At 45.5% G+C, this 22,034-nt stretch overlaps 1 protein-coding gene across 2 annotated transcripts; it reads left to right on the forward strand.

The window, feature by feature from the left end:
• Positions 1–19,296: 19,296 nt before the first annotated feature.
• Positions 19,297–20,748, forward strand: LOC109744531 (protein EARLY RESPONSIVE TO DEHYDRATION 15). Of its 2 annotated transcripts, none has more exons than XM_020303667.4 (3): positions 19,297–19,750; positions 19,900–20,210; positions 20,299–20,748. In XM_020303667.4, exons 2-3 carry the CDS (start codon positions 19,910–19,912, stop codon positions 20,466–20,468), a joined length of 471 nt encoding a protein of 156 aa, XP_020159256.1. In that variant the 5' UTR covers positions 19,297–19,750; positions 19,900–19,909; the 3' UTR covers positions 20,469–20,748. The 2 variants fall into 2 exon arrangements, with proteins under 2 accessions (XP_020159256.1, XP_020159255.1); XM_020303666.3 differs by having other exon boundaries at positions 19,623–19,750; positions 19,897–20,210.
• The last annotated feature ends 1,286 nt before the right edge of the window (positions 20,749–22,034 follow it).

The following is a 22,034-nucleotide window of genomic DNA, read 5'->3' on the forward strand; positions in this document are numbered from 1 at the left end:
AATGCACATAATCCCCTAAATATGGTAAATGAGCCCGGGAAAATGTCAAATTTGAACACGTTGCATTTGAGGCAGTATGTTGATCGTTGGAAAAAAACTGAATGAAAAACTAGGACGGAAATTAGGATTCCCCTTCAATCTTGGGGATTTTCCCTCTCGAAAGCATGGAACTTCCTCGGTGATGGTTCGATTTATGAAGGGCGTGCATGACGACATAAGCCAAACCTTCTGAAATTTTTACCAGGGCATGGTGAGGTCATACCATGGCACCATGCCAGGCGTCATGTTTTTTAAGCATTTATTTTATTTTTTCTATAGTTGAAAACCCAACAAACAGATATTTGTGGTTGACTATTGCCACACATTTCATCGAAATATCTGTCCATTCCTTGTAAAAGGCATGAGAATTTACTAAATGGAACGAGCATGGTTTTCTAGGCCGTTCTTGTGGACCCTTTCATGCATCGATTGTTTGAACTTGAATTATGTGCATTAATGCCTAGGAAATGCACATAATCCCCTAAATATGGCAAATGAACCCGGAAAAGTGCCAAATTTGAACACGGTGATTTGCAGGTCGTATGCTCATCATAGAAAAATCTCGTGGACAAAGGACAAAGGAAATTTGGACCCCCCTTCAATATTGGTGATTTCCCCCTCAAAACCATGAAACTTCCTCGGATGATGGTTCGTTTTATGAAAGGCGCACATCACGACATAAGGAAAACATTCTCCAATTTTTACCAGGGCATGGTGAGGCCATACCATGGCACCACACAAGCGTCATGTTTTCCAACCATGTGTTTCATTTTTTGTATAGCACGAGCATGGTTTTCCAGACCGTTCTTGTGCACCTTTTCATGCACCGATTGTTCGAATTTGAATTATGTGCATAATTATTGCCTAGAAAATGCACACAATCCCATAAATATGGTAAATGAGTTTGGAAAAATGTCAAATTTCAACACGTTTCATTTGAGGCGGTATGTTGATCGTTGAAAAAAAACTGAATGACAAACTAGGACGGAAATTTGGATCCCCCTTCAATCTTGGTGATTTCCCTCTCGAAAGCATTGAACTTCCTCGGTGATGGTTCGATTTATGAAGGGCGTGCATGACGACATAAATCAAACCTTCTCAGCTTTTAACCAGGGCACGGTGAGGCCATACCATGGCACCATGCCAGCCGTCATGTTTTTTGAGCACATATTTCATTGTTCTATAGTTGATAACCCAGTAAATGACGCGTTTGTGGTTGACTATTGCCACGCATTCCATTGAAATCTCTGCCCATTCCTTGTAAAAGGCTTGAGAAATTACTAAATACCACGATTTTGGTTTTTCCAGACCGTTCTTGTGCACCCTTTCATGCACCAATTGTTTGAATTTGAATTATGTGCATTAATGCCTACAAAATGCACATAATCCCCTAAATATTGTAAATGAACCCAGAAAAGTGTCAAATTTGAACACGGTGATTAGCAGGGTTTAAGTTCATCATAGAAAAAAACTCATGGATGAAGGACAAAGGAAATTTGGATTTCCATTCAATCTCGGTGATTTACTATCGCACACGATTCATCTCCGTCGCCTCTGCGAACCGTGTGTGTTCACTCACACATGCAAAAGGAAAAGTAAACCCTCGCCCACTTCGTCCCCACTCACTCACCGCGGACTCCTCCGCAACTCTGCACCCTAAGCTCGACGGCTGTTGGCGGCGGGCGTAGGTCGCGCTCCAAACGGCACCGGATTTCGCCTCCACCGCTTTCCGCCGCCTATCTGCAGCAACATTCTAGACTCTGGTCGAATGGGGTTTTCTGCGGGATTGGGCCGGGGATTTTTCTCATGGAGAAGGTAGTCAACTTAATTAGCGAAATATTCACTCATCTCTTATCGCAATTTGTCCTTCGCTGTTAATCAACCGGCGGAAATCGTCGTGGAATCATTTTTGTTCTAGCTGATTCGTGGGTGTTCATTCATGTGTGCACAGTGCGAGCACAAATCGGGCAACTGTGGTCGTGGACAGTCGGAAACGAAGTTCTATCTCACCATTCCGGATGACTTTAGGGAGCGCCCAGTATTTTCAATATCAACCTACCACGGTCGGCATGGCCTAAATTTGTGAACATATACCGTCTGTTGCTACATTATCTATATATTTGCATCAAATCTTTGTTACATCATCTATTTTTAATTCTAAATTTTTTCACTTTGCTTGCATCTATATATTGATATGTTCTATCAGTTACTCCCACATTTGCATCTTGCTCGGTTATTTCAATATATCTAATTTACGATCTTAATTTTTATTTCAAGCAGTACATCCCTTGCTTTGCAAGAACAGGAGTAGAAGGAAATCTTGGGCTTTACTTTGCTGATGACTCCCAGGATGTCATATTGACAACGCAACATGGATTTACAATGATGGTTAGCATAAAACTTGATAAAGATGGTCACTCCTATTTTAATGCGGACCTTTGGAGAAAAATGTCTAAGTGTTATGAACTGAAAGCTGGCAATAAAATTCTAGTGCGTGCACCACAGCCTAGTCTAATTAACATGGATGTTTACTTCCCCAATGTCATCAGCCGATCAAAGTCTGATCAAGGTTAGTGTCCTTTCAACTTTCTCCATGCTGTCATATTACTATTTAAGCAACCAATTGATCACTATTTAAGCAACCAATTGTGATATCATATTCTGACTTTGTTCCTGGGCAGTAACAAATTCTGTTTACCAATTTATGCGCACTATATATTCTTCTGCCATGTTCTGAATAAATAATATCTTTCCACCTTTTAAGCGGGATATGTTGGATGCATAGTGAACGATCTGTATGTTACTAAGCGTACCAAATTTCACTGGAAGGACTTGAAGCATGTCATAAACTTTGTTGATAATCTGACAGAGATAGCACAGCGTATGAACGCTAGATTTTGGATGGGATTAATTAAACCTATGGTGCACACATTGAACAAGACCAATTGTGTGCACAAAGCACTGGTAAAAAGTCTTATTTTAATGTTGATGCTCATAGACTATATATATCTTCAACGATATGTTACAATTGTTTTTTATTCTACATGCAACAGAAATTGCCCCCTGTAGCCATTCCTGGATCGATTTCCCGGCGTGGTCGAATTACACTTGTGCCTGCTAATAACGCCAAAGTGATTGCAAGGTATTGCATTTCCCGCAAAAATGGAACCATTCAAATTAACAAGTTCTCGATTCTCGTGGCAATGCATCCATATTGGAAAATTGGAGACACTGTTCTACTCCTGCTCTACCAAGGCACAGGAGGGCTCTTCCTTTTCATTGAAGAGATGCCGAGTCGTCGTGATCAAGCTGCTTCCAGTGGATAGTTGTGGTTGCTGGCCCTCAGCCTCTTAAAATGTGCTAGCTGTTACTATATATGTTAAGTATGCAGATATGGAGCATATGGTTGTTGGCCCTTAGCCTCTTAAAATGTGATAGTTGTTACTATGTTAATTATGTAGATATGGACCATATGGTTGTCAAAACCTTGTTACGAAGATCCTCCTTTTGTCGAATAGTGTAACCACTATATATATGTTACTCAAATGTTGTTACCCAAGTTCATAAATTTTCATGGAAAGTATTAGTATCGTACACGGTTCATTGAGTTTAAGCGTGTGCCCGATGTCCAGAAGGCATTTGCATATTAACTGTCCATATTGCAAATTCTCACACATGTTCACATATGGAAACGTATGTGTAACATACGAATCATCGCACGCGAGTACTCGCAGATGCATCATGTGCGATACTCCTAGCCACCGCAAGCAACTAGTTTGCATTTTTCAAAGTTTTTTGTACACACATAATCACACACAAAGTAACTGTATTGACCGTCTGTGTTGTAATTTCTCACCGCAAATAGTTCATCCGAGTCGGCTGTTTGCCACGTATCACACACATCTTGTTTACACGACTCGTTTGTGTTCTTGGCGCATCGCAAATAGTTCATCCATGTGAACTGTATGCTGCATATCACACACATCTTGTTAAGTTGAACCGTTTCTGTTGTGTTCCCTAATTGAAAATAGTTCGTCCGAGTTAACCGTATGTCGTATATCGCACACACATTGATATGGCTGCCCGTTTCTGTTGTTCTACCTCATCGCAAACAGTTCGAATGAATTAACCGTGTGTCTTGCATCGCACACACATTGTTATGGTTGCCCGTTTCTGTTGTTCTGCCTCATCGCAGACAGTTTGAATGGATTAATCGTATGCCCTGCATCGCACACGCAACTAAAATCTTAACCGTGTTTGATGCAGCCATCATCGCAAATGTTTTGCACCTTTTTGACGGGTTTTTTACACCACTATTTGCGATTATTGCATCGCACACAGTTTCGGCAAAGGGTCTCTGATCGTAGTGTCACGTTAGCAGTCTCCTGCAGTAGTGTGAGGTCAATCTCAGCCTCCCTAACCAGACATACAGTTGTCACAGCAACTGGAACTAGTCTACCAAATCCTTGTCTTCACCAAGCTACTGGTTCTATCCCTTACCTCCTTTACATTTCAGTTTGTCTTCGTGAAGTCATTGCTTGTTTGCCTGATCTGTTTGACTTCACTGAGCGAAGACTTTCTCTTCTTTGGCTTCATACTGTCTTCTCATTCCGATCAGCTCTACCTAGCTGCTATTAGTCTTCGTGTTGTCACTGAACTATTTACTTGACTATGGCATGTCTAGCCTAGACTATCTTCGCTACATATCGTATAGGTGTTGTTTGATTGTTTGTCTTCGAAGATCTTGCATCTTTTGAAGACTTTCATAAAAATCGCCTATTCACCCCCTCTAGTCGATAACTAGCACTTTCATGCAGTACTTCTGCTTAGCCTACGGTTGTCTAGTAACCCGCGGTAGTTGAGAGGTAGTTAGCCCTGTAGTACCGCATGAGCTGTACTACCGTGGCGAACTACCGCTCTACTACCGCCCGTTTACAGAACCCATAGGTTAGGCAGAAGTAGTAGCCGTACTACTCAGCGGCAGTACCGCTGGAGCGGTACTACCGCCTAGCCTGTTCTGACAATGTTCAAACACAAAGGAAGGACAAGCTCAAATGCCGAAAAGGAACGAGGGTGCAAAGATAAAGTGTACGTGCTGATTCCACCCAAACCTTTCCAAAGCAGACCCCTCTTAATAGTAAGGTGATCCTACGACTCAAGTGCACTGAAAAAGAAACGCAAGAAAACACCGTCTTCATAAATATCAAGAGTGATTCAAATCGTCTTGTGCCATAAGATAGATTATCTGAAATGCTCAATGCGCACGATTAGTCCGCAAATGCATTGTCATCAATCACCAAAACCACTAAGGGAGAAATATGCCCTAACACCGTGGCCGGCAAAAAAGCGGTGGATCTGCGGCTGCTGCTGTCGCCGCCGGATTTGGCGATTCCGGCCGCTAGCAGCTGCACCTTGCCATGGATTGGCCGAGAAGCGGACCGCAGAGCCCCGACGACCCCTCCGCACCGCATGCGGGTACCGTATCCTACTCTAGCCACTCAAACCTCCCCCGTAGGAGGTTCGCCGACAAATATACGCCCAGGCGTCTCCCAGGCTCGGCCCTGGCGCAGCGGCTCGATGGATCACCGATGTCGGTCATACAGTGTGACGACTGCACGCAGCAGGTGGTGTGTCGAGATTCTACCACGCCGCAACATCTCGGATGGGTGTTCTTCAAATGCACAAACAATGGGGTATGTGCTTGTTTTGATTCAGTTCTTCACCGGATTCGGCGTGATTTCAGTAGCTAATTATTGGTCATCTATGTGTGTAGGATGATGGATGCAAGTTTTCGTATTGGGAAGAAGAATACATCGATCAACTGATAGCACGAAAATTACTAGATGTTCGTGCACTCATTGCTAGAATTGAGGGTAGAATGAGACTAGATATGAGATTAGAGTGAAATTAGATGTGAAGCAACGTCTAATTCTTTAGAATCGAAGAAGAAAGAAGTGTTGAAGATCGAGAATCCGCAGATCAACAATGAAGACATAGACAAGATATTACTCCAACTAGTGGGAGCAGTTAGGGAAGCTGAAAATCTTCTAAAATGTCTAATTGTTTTTCTCTCGTGGTGAAGAATGGGTGAATTATGTACTCCAATGTTGTTGAATGAAATAAAAAAGCAAGGAAATATGTCTCAGTGGCCACATATGTGATGAAAATGAAAAAATATAAACTCCACTAAGTTTAAGGGATCGCCTAGAAACGGCCAAAACTTAGTGGAGTAAATTTACTCCACTAAGGTCTACTCTCTATTTTTAGGTGATCGTCTAGAAACGGCCAAAACTTAGTGGAGTAAATTTACTCCGCTAAAGTTTACTCCGTTGTTTTACTCTATTTTTAGGTGATCGGTTAGAGTTGCCCTAACCTCCAAGTTAACGTCGAGATACATCTCATCTTTGTATCTTCAATTATCTCTAACCCTACCCCCTACTTGTGATTTACTTGGGCCACTTAGCCTTGCATTCAGTATAACTAGTTGAACACGTTGTATTGCATTGGTTATCTCACTGAAACAATCGTTAGGTTGACATTTATATTCTGCATTCCTAGACTTTCTAATAATCAATTAAAATTTATGATTGTACTTATTCACCCACCTCTAGGTCCATCTCGATCCTTTCAGTCGTCTTCCTCCATGGAGGCCCTGTTGTGGTCTTATACTCCCCTCACTCGTCCCTTGTAAGTCTTTCGGCAGAAAATCCTACTTTGTTGGGTGGCGGCACTATCAGCATTGTATCATTCTTGAAGGCGTTGTCTTGGAAGCTTCGAGGGTTGTGGCGTTGTTGTGTTGCGGTTGGTAGTTGGAGGTTGTAGGTTGTAGGATCGAGAAGAGGTGTCTAGAGGGGGGCTGATTAGACCCTCAACAAACAAAAGTGGCAGTTTTTAAGTTCTTCAAGTTGAGGTGGAGTTTTAGCACAATTTTAAGCAAGCACAATACATTTCAAGCAAGCATGGAAAGAGTATAAGCAGCGGAAAGAGTAAAGCATGCTAATTGCAAGAAAGTAAAGGGACGAGATTGGAGTGTGCAAACGCAATGAAGACACGGAGAATTTTGGCGTGGTTCCGATAGGTGGTGCTATCGTACATCCACGTTGATGGAGACTTCAACCCACGAAGGGTAATGGTTGTGCGAGTCCACGGAGGGCTTCACCCACGAAGGGTCCACGAAGAAGCAACCTTGTCTATCCCACCATGGCCATCGCCCACGAAGGACTTGCCTCACTCGGGTAGATCTTCACGAAGTAGGCGATCTCCTTGCCCTTACAAACTCCTTGGTTAAACTCCACAATCTTGTCGGAGGCTTCCAAGTGACACCTAACCAATCTAGGAGACACCACTCTCCAAAAGGTAATAGATGGTGTGTTGATGATGAACTCCTTGCTCTTGTGCTTCAAATGATAGTCTCCCCAACACTCAACTCTCTCTCACTGATTTGCCTATGGTGGAAAGATGATTTGAGTGGAAAGCAACTTGGGGAAGGCTAGAGACCAAGATTCTTATGGTTGGATTGGAATGTCTTGGTCTCAACACATGAGTAGCTGGTTCTCTCTCATAAAATGAGTAGTGGAAGTGGAGGCACATTCTTGTTGGGGAACGTAGCGATAATTCAAAATTTTCTACGCATCACAAAGATCAATCTATGGAATAACTAGCAACGAGAGAGAGGGGAGTGCATCTTCATACCCTTGAAGATCGCGATGCGGAAGCGTTACAAGAACGCAGTCGGTGAAGTCGTACACGAAGCGATTCAGATTGCGGCCGAATCCGATCTAAGCACCGAACAATGGTGCCTCCGCGTTCAACACACATGCAGCCCGGTGACGTCTCCCGTGCCTTGATCCAGCAAGGAGAGAGGGGGAGGTTGGGGAAGACTCCGTCCAGCAGCAGCACAACGACATGGTGGTGATGGAGGAGCGTGGCACTCCAGCAGGGCTTCGCCAAGCACTGCGAGAGACGAGGAGGGAAAGGGGTAGGGCTGCGCCAAGAGAGAGGGAGACTCATGTCTATGGCAGCCCCAAAACCCCCACTATATATAGGGGAAGGGGAGGGGCTGCGCCCCCATCTAGGGTTCCCCCCCTAGGGGTGGCGGCCAGCCCTAGATGCCTCTGAGGGGGCGGCCAGAGGGGGAGAGAGGGGGGCGCACCCTAGGTGGGCCTTAGGCCCATCTGAGCCTAGGGTTTTCCCCCTTCCCCCTTTCCATGCGCCTTGGGCCTCTTGTGGGAGGCGCACCAGCCCACCTAGGGGCTGGTCCCTTCCCACACTTGGCCCACGCAGGCCTCCGGGGTTGGTGGCCCCTCCCGGTGGACCCCCGGAACCCTCCGGTGGTCCCGGTACATTACCGGTGACGCCCGAAACTCTTCCGGTGGCCAAAACCTCACTTCATATATATTATTCTTTACCTCCGGACCATTCCAGAACTCCTCGTGACGTCCGGGATCTCATCCGGGACTCTGAACAACATTCGGTAACCACGTGTATCTATTCCTCATAACCCTAGCGTCATCGAACCTTAAGTGTGTAGACCCTACGGGTTCTGGAACCATGCAGACATGACCGAGACGTTCCCCGACCAATAACCAACAGCGGGATCTGGATACCCATATTGGCTCCCACATGTTCCACGATGATCTCATCAGATGAACCACGATGTCGGGGATTCAATCAATCCAGTATACAATTCCCAATGTCAATCGTATGTTACTTGCCCGAGATTCGATCGTCGGTATCCCTATACCTTGTTCAATCTCGTTACCGGCAAGTCTCTTTACTCGTTCTGTAACGCATGATCCCGTGACTAACTACTTAGTCACATTGAGCTCATAATGATGATGCATTACCGAATGGGCCCAGAGATACCTCTCTGTCATACGGAGTGACAAATCCCAGTCTCGATTCGTGCCAACCCAACAGACACTTTCGGAGATACCTGTAGTGTACCTTTATAGCCACCCAGTTACGTTGTGACGTTTGGTACACCCAAAGCATTCCTACGGTATCCGGGAGTTGCACAATCTCATGGTCTAAGGAAATGATACTTGACATTAGAAAAGCTCTTAACAAACGAACTACACGATCTTGTGCTATGCTTAGGGTTGGGTCTTGTCCATCACATCATTCTCCTAATGATGTGATCCCGTTATCAATGACATCAAATGTCCATGGTCAGGAAACCATAACCATCTATTGATCAACGAGCTAGTCAACTAGAGGCTTACTAGGGACATGTTGTGGTCTATGTATTCACACATGTATTACGGTTTCTAGTTAATACAATTATAGCATGAACGATAGACAATTATCATGAACAAGGAAATACAATAATAACCATTTTATTATTGCCTCTAGGGCATATTTCCAATAGTCTCCCACTTGCACTAGAGTCAATAATCTAGTTCACATCACCATGTGATTAACACTCAAAGTTCACATCGCCATGTGACTAATACCCAAGAGTTTACTAGAGTCAATAATCTAGTTCACATCACCATGTGATTAACACTCAATGAGTTCTAGGGTTTGATCATGTTATGCTTATGAGAGAGGTTTTAGTCGACGGGTCTGCAACATTCAGATCCGTGTGTGCTTTACAAATCTCTATGTCATCTTGTAGATGCAGCTACCACGCTCTATTTGGAGCTATTCCAAATAACTGCTCTACTATACGAATCCGGTTTACTACTTAGGGTCATCCGGATTAGTGTCAAAGTTTGCATCGAGGTAACCCTTTACGACGAACTTCTTTTCCACCTCCATAATCAAGAAAATTCCTTAGTCCACTAGATACTAAGGATAAGTTCGACCGCTGTCATGTGATCCATTCCCGGGTCACTATTGTACCCCTTGACTAACTCATGGCAAGGCACACTTCAGGTGCGGTACACAGCATAGCATACTGTAGAGCCTACATCTAAAGCATAGGGGACGACCTTCGTCCTTTCTCTCTCTTCTGCCGTGGTCAGGTCTTGAGTCTTACTCAATACTCACACCTTGTAACACAGCCAAGAACTCCTTCTTTGCTGATCTATTTTGAACTCCTTCAAAATCTTGTCACGGCATGTATTCATTTGAAAGTACTATTAAGCGTTTTTGATCTATCCTTATAGATCTTGATGCTCAATGTTCAAGTAGCTTAATCCAGGTTTTCCATTGAAAAACACTTTTCAAATAACCCTGTATGCTTTCCAGAAATTCTACATCATTTCTGATCAACAATATGTTAACAACATATACTCATCAAAAATTCTATAGTGGTCCCACTCACTTCTTTGGAAATACAAGTTTCTCATAAACTTTGTATAAACCCAAAATCTTTGATCATCTCATCAAAGCGTATATTCCAACTCCGAGATGCTTACTCCAGTCCTTAGAAGGATTGCTAGAGCTTTGCATACTTGTTAGCATCTTTCAGGATTGACAAAACCTTCTGGTTGTATCACATACAACCTTTCCTCAAGAAAATCGTCGAGGAAACAATGTTTTGACATCCCATCTGCAAGATTTCATAAATAATGCAGTGACTGCTAATATAATTCCAAGAGACTCTTAGCATCGCTATGAGTGAGAAAGTCTCATCGTAGTCAACTCCTTGAACTTGTCGGAAAACATCTTAACGGCAAGTCGAGCTTTCTTAATGGTGACACTTACCATCATTTTCCGTCTTCCTTTTAAAATCCATCTGCACCCAACAGCCTTACGACCATCAAGTAGTTCTTCCAAAGTCTATACTTTGTTTTTATATATGGATCCTCTCTCGAATTTTATGGCCTCGAGCCATTCGTCGGAATCCGGGCCCACCATCGCTTCTGCATAGCTCATAGGTTCATCGTTGTCCAACAACATGACTTCCAAGACAGGATTACCGTACCACTATGAAGTAGTACGCATCCTTGTCGACCTACGAGGTTTGGTAGTGACTTGATCTGAAGTTTCATGATCACTATCATCAGCTTCCACTTCAATTGGTGTAGGCTCCACAGGAACAACTTCTTGTGCCCCGCTACACACTAGTTGAAGTGACGGTTCAATAACCTCATCAAGTCTCCACCATCCTCCCACTCAATTCTTTCAAGAGAAACTTTTCCTCGAGAAAGGACATGTTTCTAGAAACAATCACTTTGCTTCCGGATCTGAAATAGGAGGTATACCCAACTGTTTTGGGTATTCTATGAAGATGAATTTATCCGCTTTGGGTTCGAGCTTATCAGCCTGAAACTTTTTCACATAAGCGTCGCAGTCCCAAACTTTTAAGAAACGACAGCTTAGGTTTCTCTAAACCATAGTTCATACGGTGTCGTCTCAACGGAATTGCGTGGTGCCCTATTTAAAGTGAATGCGGTTGTCTCTAATGCCTAACCCATAAACGATAGTGGTAATTCGATAAGAGACATCATGGTATGCACTATATCCAATAGGGTGCAGTTATGATGTTCGGACACACCATCAGACTATGGTGTTCCAGCCAGTATTAGTCGTGAAACAATTTCCACAATGTCTTAATTGTGTGCCAAACTCGTAACTCACATATTCATCTCTATGATCATATCATAGAAATTTTATCCTCTTGTCACGACGATCTTCAACTTCACTCTAAAATTACTTGAACCTTTCAATAATTCAGACTTGTGTTTCATCAAGTAAATCTACTCAGCATCTACACAAATCATCTGTGAAGTAAGAACATAACGATATCCACTGCATGCCTCAGCACTCATTGGACTGCACACATCAAAATGTATTACTTCCAACAGGTTGCTTTCTTGTTCCATCTTACTGAAAACGAGGCCTTTCAGTCATCTTGCCCATGTGGTATGATTTGCATGTCTCAAGTGATTCAAAATCAAGTGAGTCCAAATGATCCATCTGTATGGAGTTTCTTCATGCATGTATACCAATAGACATGGTTCGCATGTCTCAATCTTTTCAAAAACGAGTGAGTCCAAAGATCCATCAACATGGAGCTTCTTCATGCGTTTTATCCCTATATGACTCAAATAGCAGTGCCACAAGTATGTGGTACTATCATTACTATCTTATATCTTTTGGCATGAACATGTGTATCACTACGATCGAGATTCAATAAACCATTCATTTTAGGTGCAAGACCATTGAAGGTATTATTCAAAGAGTAACCATTATTCTCCTTAAATGAATAACCGTATTGTGATAAACATAATCCAATCATGTCTATGCTCAACGCAAAAACCAAATAAAAATTATTTAGGTTTAACACCAATCTCGATGGTAGAGGGAGCATGCGATGCTTGATCACATCAACCTTGGAAACACTTCCAACACATATCGTCATCTCATCTTTAGCTAGTCTCCGTTTATTCCGCAGCTTTTATTTCGAGTTACCAACACTTAGCAACCGAACCGGTATCTAATACACTGGTGCTACTAGGAGTACTAGTAAAGTACACATTAATATAATGTATATCCAATATACTTCTGTCGACCTTACCAGCCTTCTCATCTACCAAGTATCTAGGGTAGTTCTGCTTCACTGACCGTTCCCCTCATTACAGAAGCACTTAGTCTCGGGTTTGGGTTCTACCTTGGGTTTCTTCACTAGAGCAGCAACTGATTTGCCGTTTCATGAAGTATCCCTTCTTGCCCTTGCCCTTATTGAAACTAGTGGTTTTACCAACCATCAACAATTGATGCTCCTACTTGATTTCTACTTTCGCGGTGTCAAACATCGCGAGTTGCTCAAGGATCATCATGTCTATCCCTGATATGTTATAGTTCATCACGAAGCTCTAATAGCTTGGTGGCAGTGACTATGGAGAACCATCACTATCTCATCTGGAAGACAACTCCCACTCGATTCAAGCGATTGTAGTACTCAGACAATCTGAGCACATGCTCAACGATTGAGCTTTTCTCCCTTAGTTTGCAGGCTTAAGAAACTTGTCAGAGGTCTCATACCTCTTGACGTGGGCACAAGCCTAAAATCCCAATTTCAGCTCTTGGAACATCTCATATGTTCTGCGACGTTTCAAAATGTCTTCGGTGCCTCAATTCTAAACCGTTTAACATTACGCACTGAACTATCACGTAGTCATCAAAACGTGTATGTCAGATGTTCGCAACATCCACAAACGACGCTCGAGGTTCAGCACACCGAGCGGTGCATTAAGGACATAAGCCTTCTGTGCAGCAATGAGGACAATCCTTAGTTTACGGACCCAGTCCGCATAATTGCTACTATCAACTTTCAACTAAATTTTCTCTAGGAACATATCTTAAACAGTAGAACTAAAGCGTAAGCTACGACATAATTTGCAAAGACCTTTTGACTATGTTCATGATAATTAAGTTCATCTATTATTTAATGAACTCCCACTCAGATAGACATCCCTCTAGTCATCTAAGTGATACATGATCCGAGTCAACTAGGCCGTGTCCGATCATCACGTGAGACGGACTAGTCATCATCGGTGAACATCTTCATGTTGATCGTATCTGCTATATGACTCATGTTCGACCTTTCGGTCTCTTGTGTTCCGAGGCCATGTCTGTACATGCTAGGCTCGTCAAGTCAACCTAAGTGTTTTGCATGTGTAAATCTGGCTTACACCCGTTGTATGCGAACGTTAGAATCTATCACACCCGATCATCACGTGGTGCTTCGAAACAACGAACCTTCGCAACGGTGCACAGTTAGGGGGAACACATCTCTTGAAATTTTAGTGAGGGATCATCTTATTTATGCTACCATCGTTCTAAGCAAATAAGATGTAAACATGACAGACATCACATGCAAATCATAAAGTGACATGATATGGCCAGTATCATCTTGCGCCTTTTGATCTCCATCTTCGAGGCGCGGCATGATCACCTTCATCACCGGCATGACACCATGATCTCCATCATCGTGTCTTCATGAAGTTGTCTCGCCAACTATTACTTCTACTACTATGGCTAACGGTTAGCAATAAAGTAAAGTAATTACATGTCGTTTTTCATTGACACGCAGGTCATACAATAAATTAAGACAACTCCTATGGCTCCTGCCGGTTGTCATACTCATCGACATACAAGTCGTGATTCCTATTACAAGAACATGATCAATCTCATACATCACATATATGATTCATCACATCCTTTTGGCCATATCACATCACATAGCATACCCTGCAAAAACAAGTTAGACGTCCTCTAATTGTTGTTGCATGTTTTACGTGGCTGCTATGGGTTTCTAGCAAGAACGTTTCTTACCTACGCAAAAGCCACAATGGTGATATGCCAATTGCTATTTACCCTTCATAAGGACCCTTTTCATCGAATCCGATCCAACTAAAGTGGGAGAGACAGACACCCGCTAGCCACCTTATGCATCAAGTGCATGTCAGTCAGTGGAACCTGTCTCACGTAAGAGTACGTGTAAGGTCGGTCCGGGCCGCTTCATCCCACAATGCCGCCGAATCAAGATAAGACTAGTAACGGCAAGCAAATTGAACAACTCATCGCCCACAACTACTTTGTGTTCTACTCGTGCATAGAATCTACGCATAGACCTAGCTCATGATGCCACTGTTGGGGAAGGTAGCGATAATTCAAAATTTTCTACGCATCACCAAGATCAATCTATGGAATAACTAGCAATGAGAGAGAGGGGAGTGCATCTTCATACCCTTGAAGATCGCGATGCGGAAGCGTTACAAGAACGCGGTCGGTGTAGTCGTACACGAAGCGATTCAGATCGCGGCCGAATCCGATCTAAGCATCGAACAACGGTGCCTCCGCGTTCAACACACATGCAGCCCGGTGACGACTCCCGTGCCTTGATCCAGCAAGGAGAGAGGGAGAGGTTGGGGAAGACTCCGTCCAGCAGTAGCACAACGACATGGTGGTGATGGAGGAGCATGGCACTCCAGCAGGGCTTCGCCAAGCACTGCGAGAGACGAGGAGGGAGAGGGGTAGGGCTGCGCCAAGAGAGAGGGAGACTCATGTCTATGGCAGCCCCAAAACCCCCACTATATATAGGGGAAGGGGAGGGGCTGCGCCCCATCTAGGGTTCCCCCCCTAGGGGTGGCGGTCAGCCCTAGATGCATCTGAGGGGGTGGCCAGAGGGGGAGAGAGGGGGGCGCACCCTAGGTGGGCCTTAGGCCCATCTGAGCCTAGGGTTTTCCCCCTTCCCCCTTTCCATGCGCCTTGGGCCTCTTGTGGGAGGCGCACCAGCCCACCTAGGGGCTGGTCCCTTCCCACACTTGGCCCACGCAGGCCTCCGGGGTTGGTGGCCCCTCCCGGTGGACCCCCGGAACCCTCCGGTGGTCCCGCTACATTATCGGTGACGCCTGAAACTGTTCCGGTGGCCAAAACCTCACTTCCTATATATTATTCTTTACCTCCGGACCATTCCGGAACTCCTCGTGACGTCCGGGATCTCATCCGGGACTCCGAACAACATTCGGTAACCACGTGTATCTATTCCCTATAACCCTAGCGTCATCGAACCTTAAGTGTGTAGACCCTACGGGTTCTGGAACCATGCAGACATGACCGAGACGTTCTCCGGCCAATAACCAACAGCGGGATCTGGATACCCATGTTGGATCCCACATGTTCCACGATGATCTCATCGGATGAACCACGATGTCGGGGATTCAATCAATCCAGTATACAATTCCCTTTGTCAATCGGTATGTTACTTGCCCGAGATTCGATCGTGGGTATCCCTATACCTTGTTCAATCTCGTTACCGGCAAGTCTCTTTACTCATTCCGTAACGCATGATCCCGTGACTAACTACTTAGTCACATTGAGCTCATAATGATGATGCATTACCGAGTGGGCCTAGAGATACCTCTCCGTCATACGGAGTGACAAATCCCAGTCTCGATTCGTGCCAACCCAACAGACACTTTCGGAGATACCTGTAGTGTACCTTTATAGCCACCCAGTTACGTTGTGACGTTTGGTACACCCAAAGCATTCCTACGGTATCCGGGAGTTGCACAATCTCATGGTCTAAGGAAATGATACTTGACATTAGAAAAGCTCTTAGCAAACGAACTACATGATCTTGTGCTACGCTTAGGGTTGGGTCTTGTCCATCACATCATTCTCCTAATGATGCGATCCCGTTATCAATGACATCAAATGTCCATGGTCAGGAAACCATAACCATCTATTGATCAACGAGCTAGTCAACTAGAGGCTTACTAGGGACATGTTGTGGTCTATGTATTCACACATGTATTACGGTTTCTAGTTAATACAATTATAGCATGAACAATAGACAATTATCATGAACAAGGAAATACAATAATAACCATTTTATTATTGCCTCTAGGGCATATTTCCAACAGTTCTGATGGCTCTCTCTCTAATGGAGATGGGGGTGGAGGGGTATATATAGCCTCCACACAAAATCCAACCGTTACACACATTTGACCCAACTCGGTCAGACCGAATAGAAGAACTCGATGAGACCGATTCAGTTCAAAAATGTGAACGTTAGGAATATCGGTGGGACCGACATGATCGACTCGGTGGGACCGATGTGCTAGGGCTAGGGCAAAACCTCATCTCGGTGAGACTGATTGCATGAACTCGGTGAGACCGATTTCAGCAATGAGTAAACAGAGAGTTGGTCAGGCAAACTCGGTGGGACCAATTGCTCATTTCGGTGAGACCGAAGTGTTACGAAGGGAAACAGAGAGTTTGCAATGCCATCTCGGTGAGACCGAGATCCGTATCGGTGAAACCAAATGGTCTAGGGTTTCTGGTAGTGGCTATGTCAACTGAGCTCGGTGGCGCCGGATAGATCAAATCGGTGGGGCCGAGTTTGACTTTGGGTTTTGGACATATTTGGAGTGGGAAAGTGGTTGAGGGTTTTGGAGTAATATCACTAAGCACTTTGAGCAAGTAGACCATTAAGCAACACCTCATCCACTTTTAATAGTATTGGCTTTCCTATGGACTCAATGTGATCTTGGATCACTAAAATGAAAATGAAGAGCCTTGAGCTTTTGCCAATCTTTGTCCTTAGCATTTTGAAGGGGTTCCACATCCTCTTGTCCTTGCCATGCCATTGTTGAACTGATCTGAAATATACTAGATAAAGGTATTAGTCCAACAAGAGATATGTTGTCATTAATTACCAAAATCACCCAGGGAGCACTTGTGCTTTTAGAGGTGGCGGCGACGGGGCTCGTGGGTTCACACCAACATTGAAGGTTCAGCGGAGTCGACTTCGGTTCTGCGCCCTTGGTGCTCGATGTTAAACTAGGCCCTCGGTACATCGTTTGTCTCTTGTGTGGTCGTCCATGGACAACGATGGTGTTTTGATATCTCTACTCTTATAAAAAATCGAGTTGGTGATGATGGTGTGCCTGCGATCTTGCAATATAGACCGTCTGATCTATATCTGACAGATAGAAAGCAAAATATGGCAATTTTGCAAAAATATACCCGCATCTCTCTCCACATTTGCAGATAAGGCCTTTCCTTGTTCATCCTTATCTCCCACAACCTCATTGTTGAGCAATTAAAAAAGGAAGTCTCTGAAACAATCTAGCATGGTGGCCACTGTCGGCGTCGTCCATCCCCATGCCTCCGCTCAGTCCGACCATCAATCACCACCACGCCCCACTCCTCTTTCTCGAGATATCATTAGCTTTTACACATGGGATTACTCCCGTATGGGTTAATCACAACAGGTGTTTTGTAAAAAAATGCATCTTGATGTTCCGTGCAATGCACGGGCATCTTGCTAGTAGCTGTGTCATTTGTGACTCGATGAGCGTGTTCATAATCTTTTTCTTGGGATGCCTGGTTGCGACATTCGTCCATGCTCTAGGGTAAGCAGCTCCATCTATCGACGGTGCCATGCATTTCGAGCCAAGGCGAGGAGGTTGGGACCTCCTTCGGTGATGGAATGAATGATTGTGTCTTGCAACGGCCCCTGTTGTTTCGACGACTGCATGCCCTTATTTTGCTCGTGGGCTTTCGCCTTTCGAGCCGGCATGCTCCTCTTCTCCTGTGCGGTTTTCGTGGAAGAGGGCATTGATGTCTCCAAGTTTCATGTTTTTTGTCCACCTTTTAGCTTGTAGCGTATGTTGCTCTGTGAGATGTTTCTTCATCACCTTTTGTGTTCAGCAGTGTTGTGGTCACTTTTTCTGTTTGTTGTTCATGACTGTAATCCTGGCCGGTTGATGACTTTATTAATTCAAAGTCGGACCCAAATTGTGCCCATTCTCTAAACAAACAAATCAAATTTCACTTACAAGGTCTAAATGTCCTTCCTTCCAACACTGTTGATATCTAAATTTCCCTTTCTGGTTTCGCAAATATCAAATTTGGTCACCCAATAGATGAGACATTGTGTCCACACAATGAAATTTCTATAAAAGCGAGTTTCATGATGTCTAGAATATATGACCGACCAACTAGACTACATGGCTCGTACTTGAAGAACATTTCTCATACTAGTTGCTCCCCCGAATCTTGGCCCCAGCGAAAGCCGGTCGGTCCCCTCGGTGTACCGTGTACGTTCACATAGCACCGGCGCCATGCGTTCACGTTTACTTCCTCCTCCGAGATATTTTTACACCCTTCCTCGAGATATGCATCGGCTCTGGATATTTTTTTAGACGACCACGACAGTGACTTGGATGTTCAGCCAGGACGAAGATGTCAACGTGTCCTCCTTAAGGACGTGTTCAACGGAACCTGATCGTAATTTCGCTCACTGATGCTCATCAGCTCAGCTCACATAGCTGTCCAGATCAGTAACTGCTCCTACTTTTCCCCCGGCACCGGTGAACCGTGAGGCAGTGTGTGTGGTTCATGCGCTCTTCGACCGTGTCCACTACTTTTTCTTAGCTTTCTGTGGACGACGCCACCGCCCGCCCTCAACTGGCAGACGGATAAAAGAACGTTTCACCGGATCAAATCGCAGTCAGTGTAGACGTTCCGGTTTTGGATCGCGACGCATTTGTTCGTACGTGAAAGTGAAGCGCTCGATCTAATGTGACTATTCATCCGTGGTTTTGCTCCTGATGCCGACCCTGATGCTAGCTTAAAAACAATGCTCTTATTGTTAAAGTATGCGTACATACTCCATAGGAGTACATACATAATAACAAAGGTCGTGTTCATGGCGCTTGCCCTTGGACAAATCCGCCGAACTCCTCGTCTGCATGCTTTCACATCAAGCGGTGCGTACTCCACAGGATTATTTGATTATTTCCAAAAGGTTTTGACGCATAAAAAATGGTTCGCAAATTACGACCGACAGGCGGGTCGAGTGCGTTTGACTCGGCCCCAAACCAACCAAACAACCGTCCGCGGGAAGGCAGAAGCTTCCGGCCGTTCCAGCCAAGCCAAACCCATGAGCGCTCCACCGCCGCGGCGCCCACAGAAAATCCACCCCGCGCAGTGTACACCACGGCGCCAGTGGTCTCCCTCCCATTGGCCGCGCCCCACCGCGTCACGGAAGAAGCCAGGCCGACCCGTCGCCGTCCCCCCCACCCACCCACCCCGGAGCCGCCCCCACCCCCGACCCGACCCACCGCACACGTCCCGGCTCGGCGCCAGTGCGCCCCGACCCCCTATAAACACCCCCTCCCCCCCACCCGGCACGGGCACGGCGAAACACCCCAGAAATCCCACCCGTCTCCACCCAGATAATCGCGAGAGATATTTCGTCCCGGACGCGTCCGCCCCGACGACCGACCGACGAACAGCGCAAAAGGTAAGCAAGAACGCCGAGAATTGGCCGTGATGCTCTCTCCACAGATCTATGGCGACCTTGACGTAGTTGTACTGATCCAGTACCACATGGCCGGAGCTGAGTAGCTGATGATCGAGGCTGATTTGCTTTTGCTTTGCGATGATCAGTAGGAGGGAGAGGATGAGCACCATGGCGATGTCGGCGCTGAACCCGGACGCGCCCATGTTCATCCCGGCGGCGTTCAAGAAGGTGGAGGACTACTCGCCCGAGTGGTGGGAGCTCGTCAAGACCACCGCCTGGTTCCGCGACCACTGGTTCCGCCAGCACCAGCTCTACGAGGACCTCGCCGACAACGTGGACGTGGACGACGTCGCCGCCCTCCTCCCCGACGACTCCGTTGACCTGCTCGACGCCGACGACCTCTTCTACTCCCCGCCGTCGCCCCAGCCCCAGCCCGACTTCTACCACTACAAACCAGCAGGTACTGTTCCGGACACCTCTCACCGTCTCCTCCTCCTCGCCAGTATAGCAGCAGCGGGAAGCTCACCGGGATCGCTCTGAATTTGCAGGGTTCGGCGGCGACATGGACGCGGTGTTCAAGACGCTGAGCCTGAACTCGCCGAGGGGCGGCGGCCCCGCAGCAGCCTGGGCGCCGATGAGGCACGCCGAGAAGCCAGCGCAGCACGTCAGCCCCAGGGCCGGCGGTGCCGCCCGCCGCGCCATCCACCAGCCTCGCTAGAGCTAAACGAGTGCTGCTGCCGCCGCCGCTGCTGTGTAGTGTAACCTTGAGTTCAGTTCAGTCGGGTTCAGTCTAGTCTCTCCCTGCATCTGTGTATACAGCTGAAAAATGAAGGGGAAAACAAACTGCAGGCCCCTGCTTGCTAGCTAGTGATTTCCCTTCCCTTGTAGCTTCCCTCCCGTGTTCAGAAATGGGTCAAGAACAAAAGCAAAAAAAACAAAAGATCATGTGTAATCTATGATGAGATGGTAATCAGGTCCAACGCTAGACCTTTTCTCAAGTGCTTCTCTCTTTTGGATTGCTTCCACTGTGTTTTTTCCTGATTTTGTGCACGATTCTTCACTGTCTGTGATTGCCATGAAGGGCTTAAAATAGAAGGTGAGAGAGATCGCTTTGGTTGATTCTGCCATCAAGAGCTTAACATGGAAGTGATTGATCAAGAAGGTTTCCGAGGGAGATCCCTTTGTCCGATTTGGCCATCAAGAGCTTAAATCGGAAGTGAATTGATCAAGAAGGTATCCGGCAGAGATCACTCTGTCCTCTGCGCATAAGAGGAAAACACCTTTATTGAGCAAGATACCTATGTACAACAGGTAGTAGAGGCGAACAAGAAGCTGCTTTTAGATTCATCTCCGATAGAGGCCTAGGTTGTTTGTTTCAGCTTTAGACGAAAGATTCTAGAAGGAAAAATCAATCTAGATTCGGACCATTCTCAATGCAATTGCCTAAAGCACGTCCAAGCTTACTTCAGTCGCGAAGCAAAACCCCATATGATTCGAAGCCAATTGAAGCTGAAACAAACAGGGCCAGAGCCCTGCATTCTCCATGCCTCTCTTTTTGAATGAGCGGTTGCATCACAGGCATGGCAGCTTGGAAATACAGGCATTCTACTTGATCTTCTAACAACATTAGGCCTTGTACAATGTTGGGTGCTTAGAAAAACAAACCGGGTTTTTCTGGCACCAGTGCCTAATTCTACTTGAGAGACCAAATAAGCACCGGTGCTTAAATAAACACTGGTTTATTTCTCTATAAGCACCTTCCTAAACGCCTTGCATTGTACAAGTCCTTAGCTTACAATTTAAGATGCTGCAAGAGTGCATGTGTCAATGTATGGTTGTCTGAAGTGGAAGGAAAGCAATAAGCAGCAGGAAGGAGAACACTGGCCGTCACGAGATATCAACCGTCAGGTAGTACCAAAGTCAAGCCACCCAGCCAAGCACAGCGCAAGTGGATACTAGTTTGAATGGGTTAGTGGTCTGCACGTATGGAGAGAACGAATTCAGCAGGTCGTTGTTCAAAGTCTACTATACATGCCATGGATCAAATAATAAAGCACTGACGTTTGGCTGCTGGAAGAACTGATGACCAGGATTCAACACCTTGAATTGGAAACGCTTTCAAGCTTTGCCAAATTGACCAGTGACTCTTGCAATTGTTCTTTCTCTTTGGTTGCTAAAGGTTTGAGATCAACAAAAACCAGATACCGGCTTTTCGAGAAGAAATGGCTTTCTCTTTGGTTGCTAAAGGTTTGAGATCGGCGAAACCCAGATGCCGGCATTTCCA

This window comes from Aegilops tauschii, chromosome 2 (assembly GCF_002575655.3).
Source record: "Aegilops tauschii subsp. strangulata cultivar AL8/78 chromosome 2, Aet v6.0, whole genome shotgun sequence".
Lineage (NCBI taxonomy): Eukaryota > Viridiplantae > Streptophyta > Magnoliopsida > Poales > Poaceae > Aegilops > Aegilops tauschii.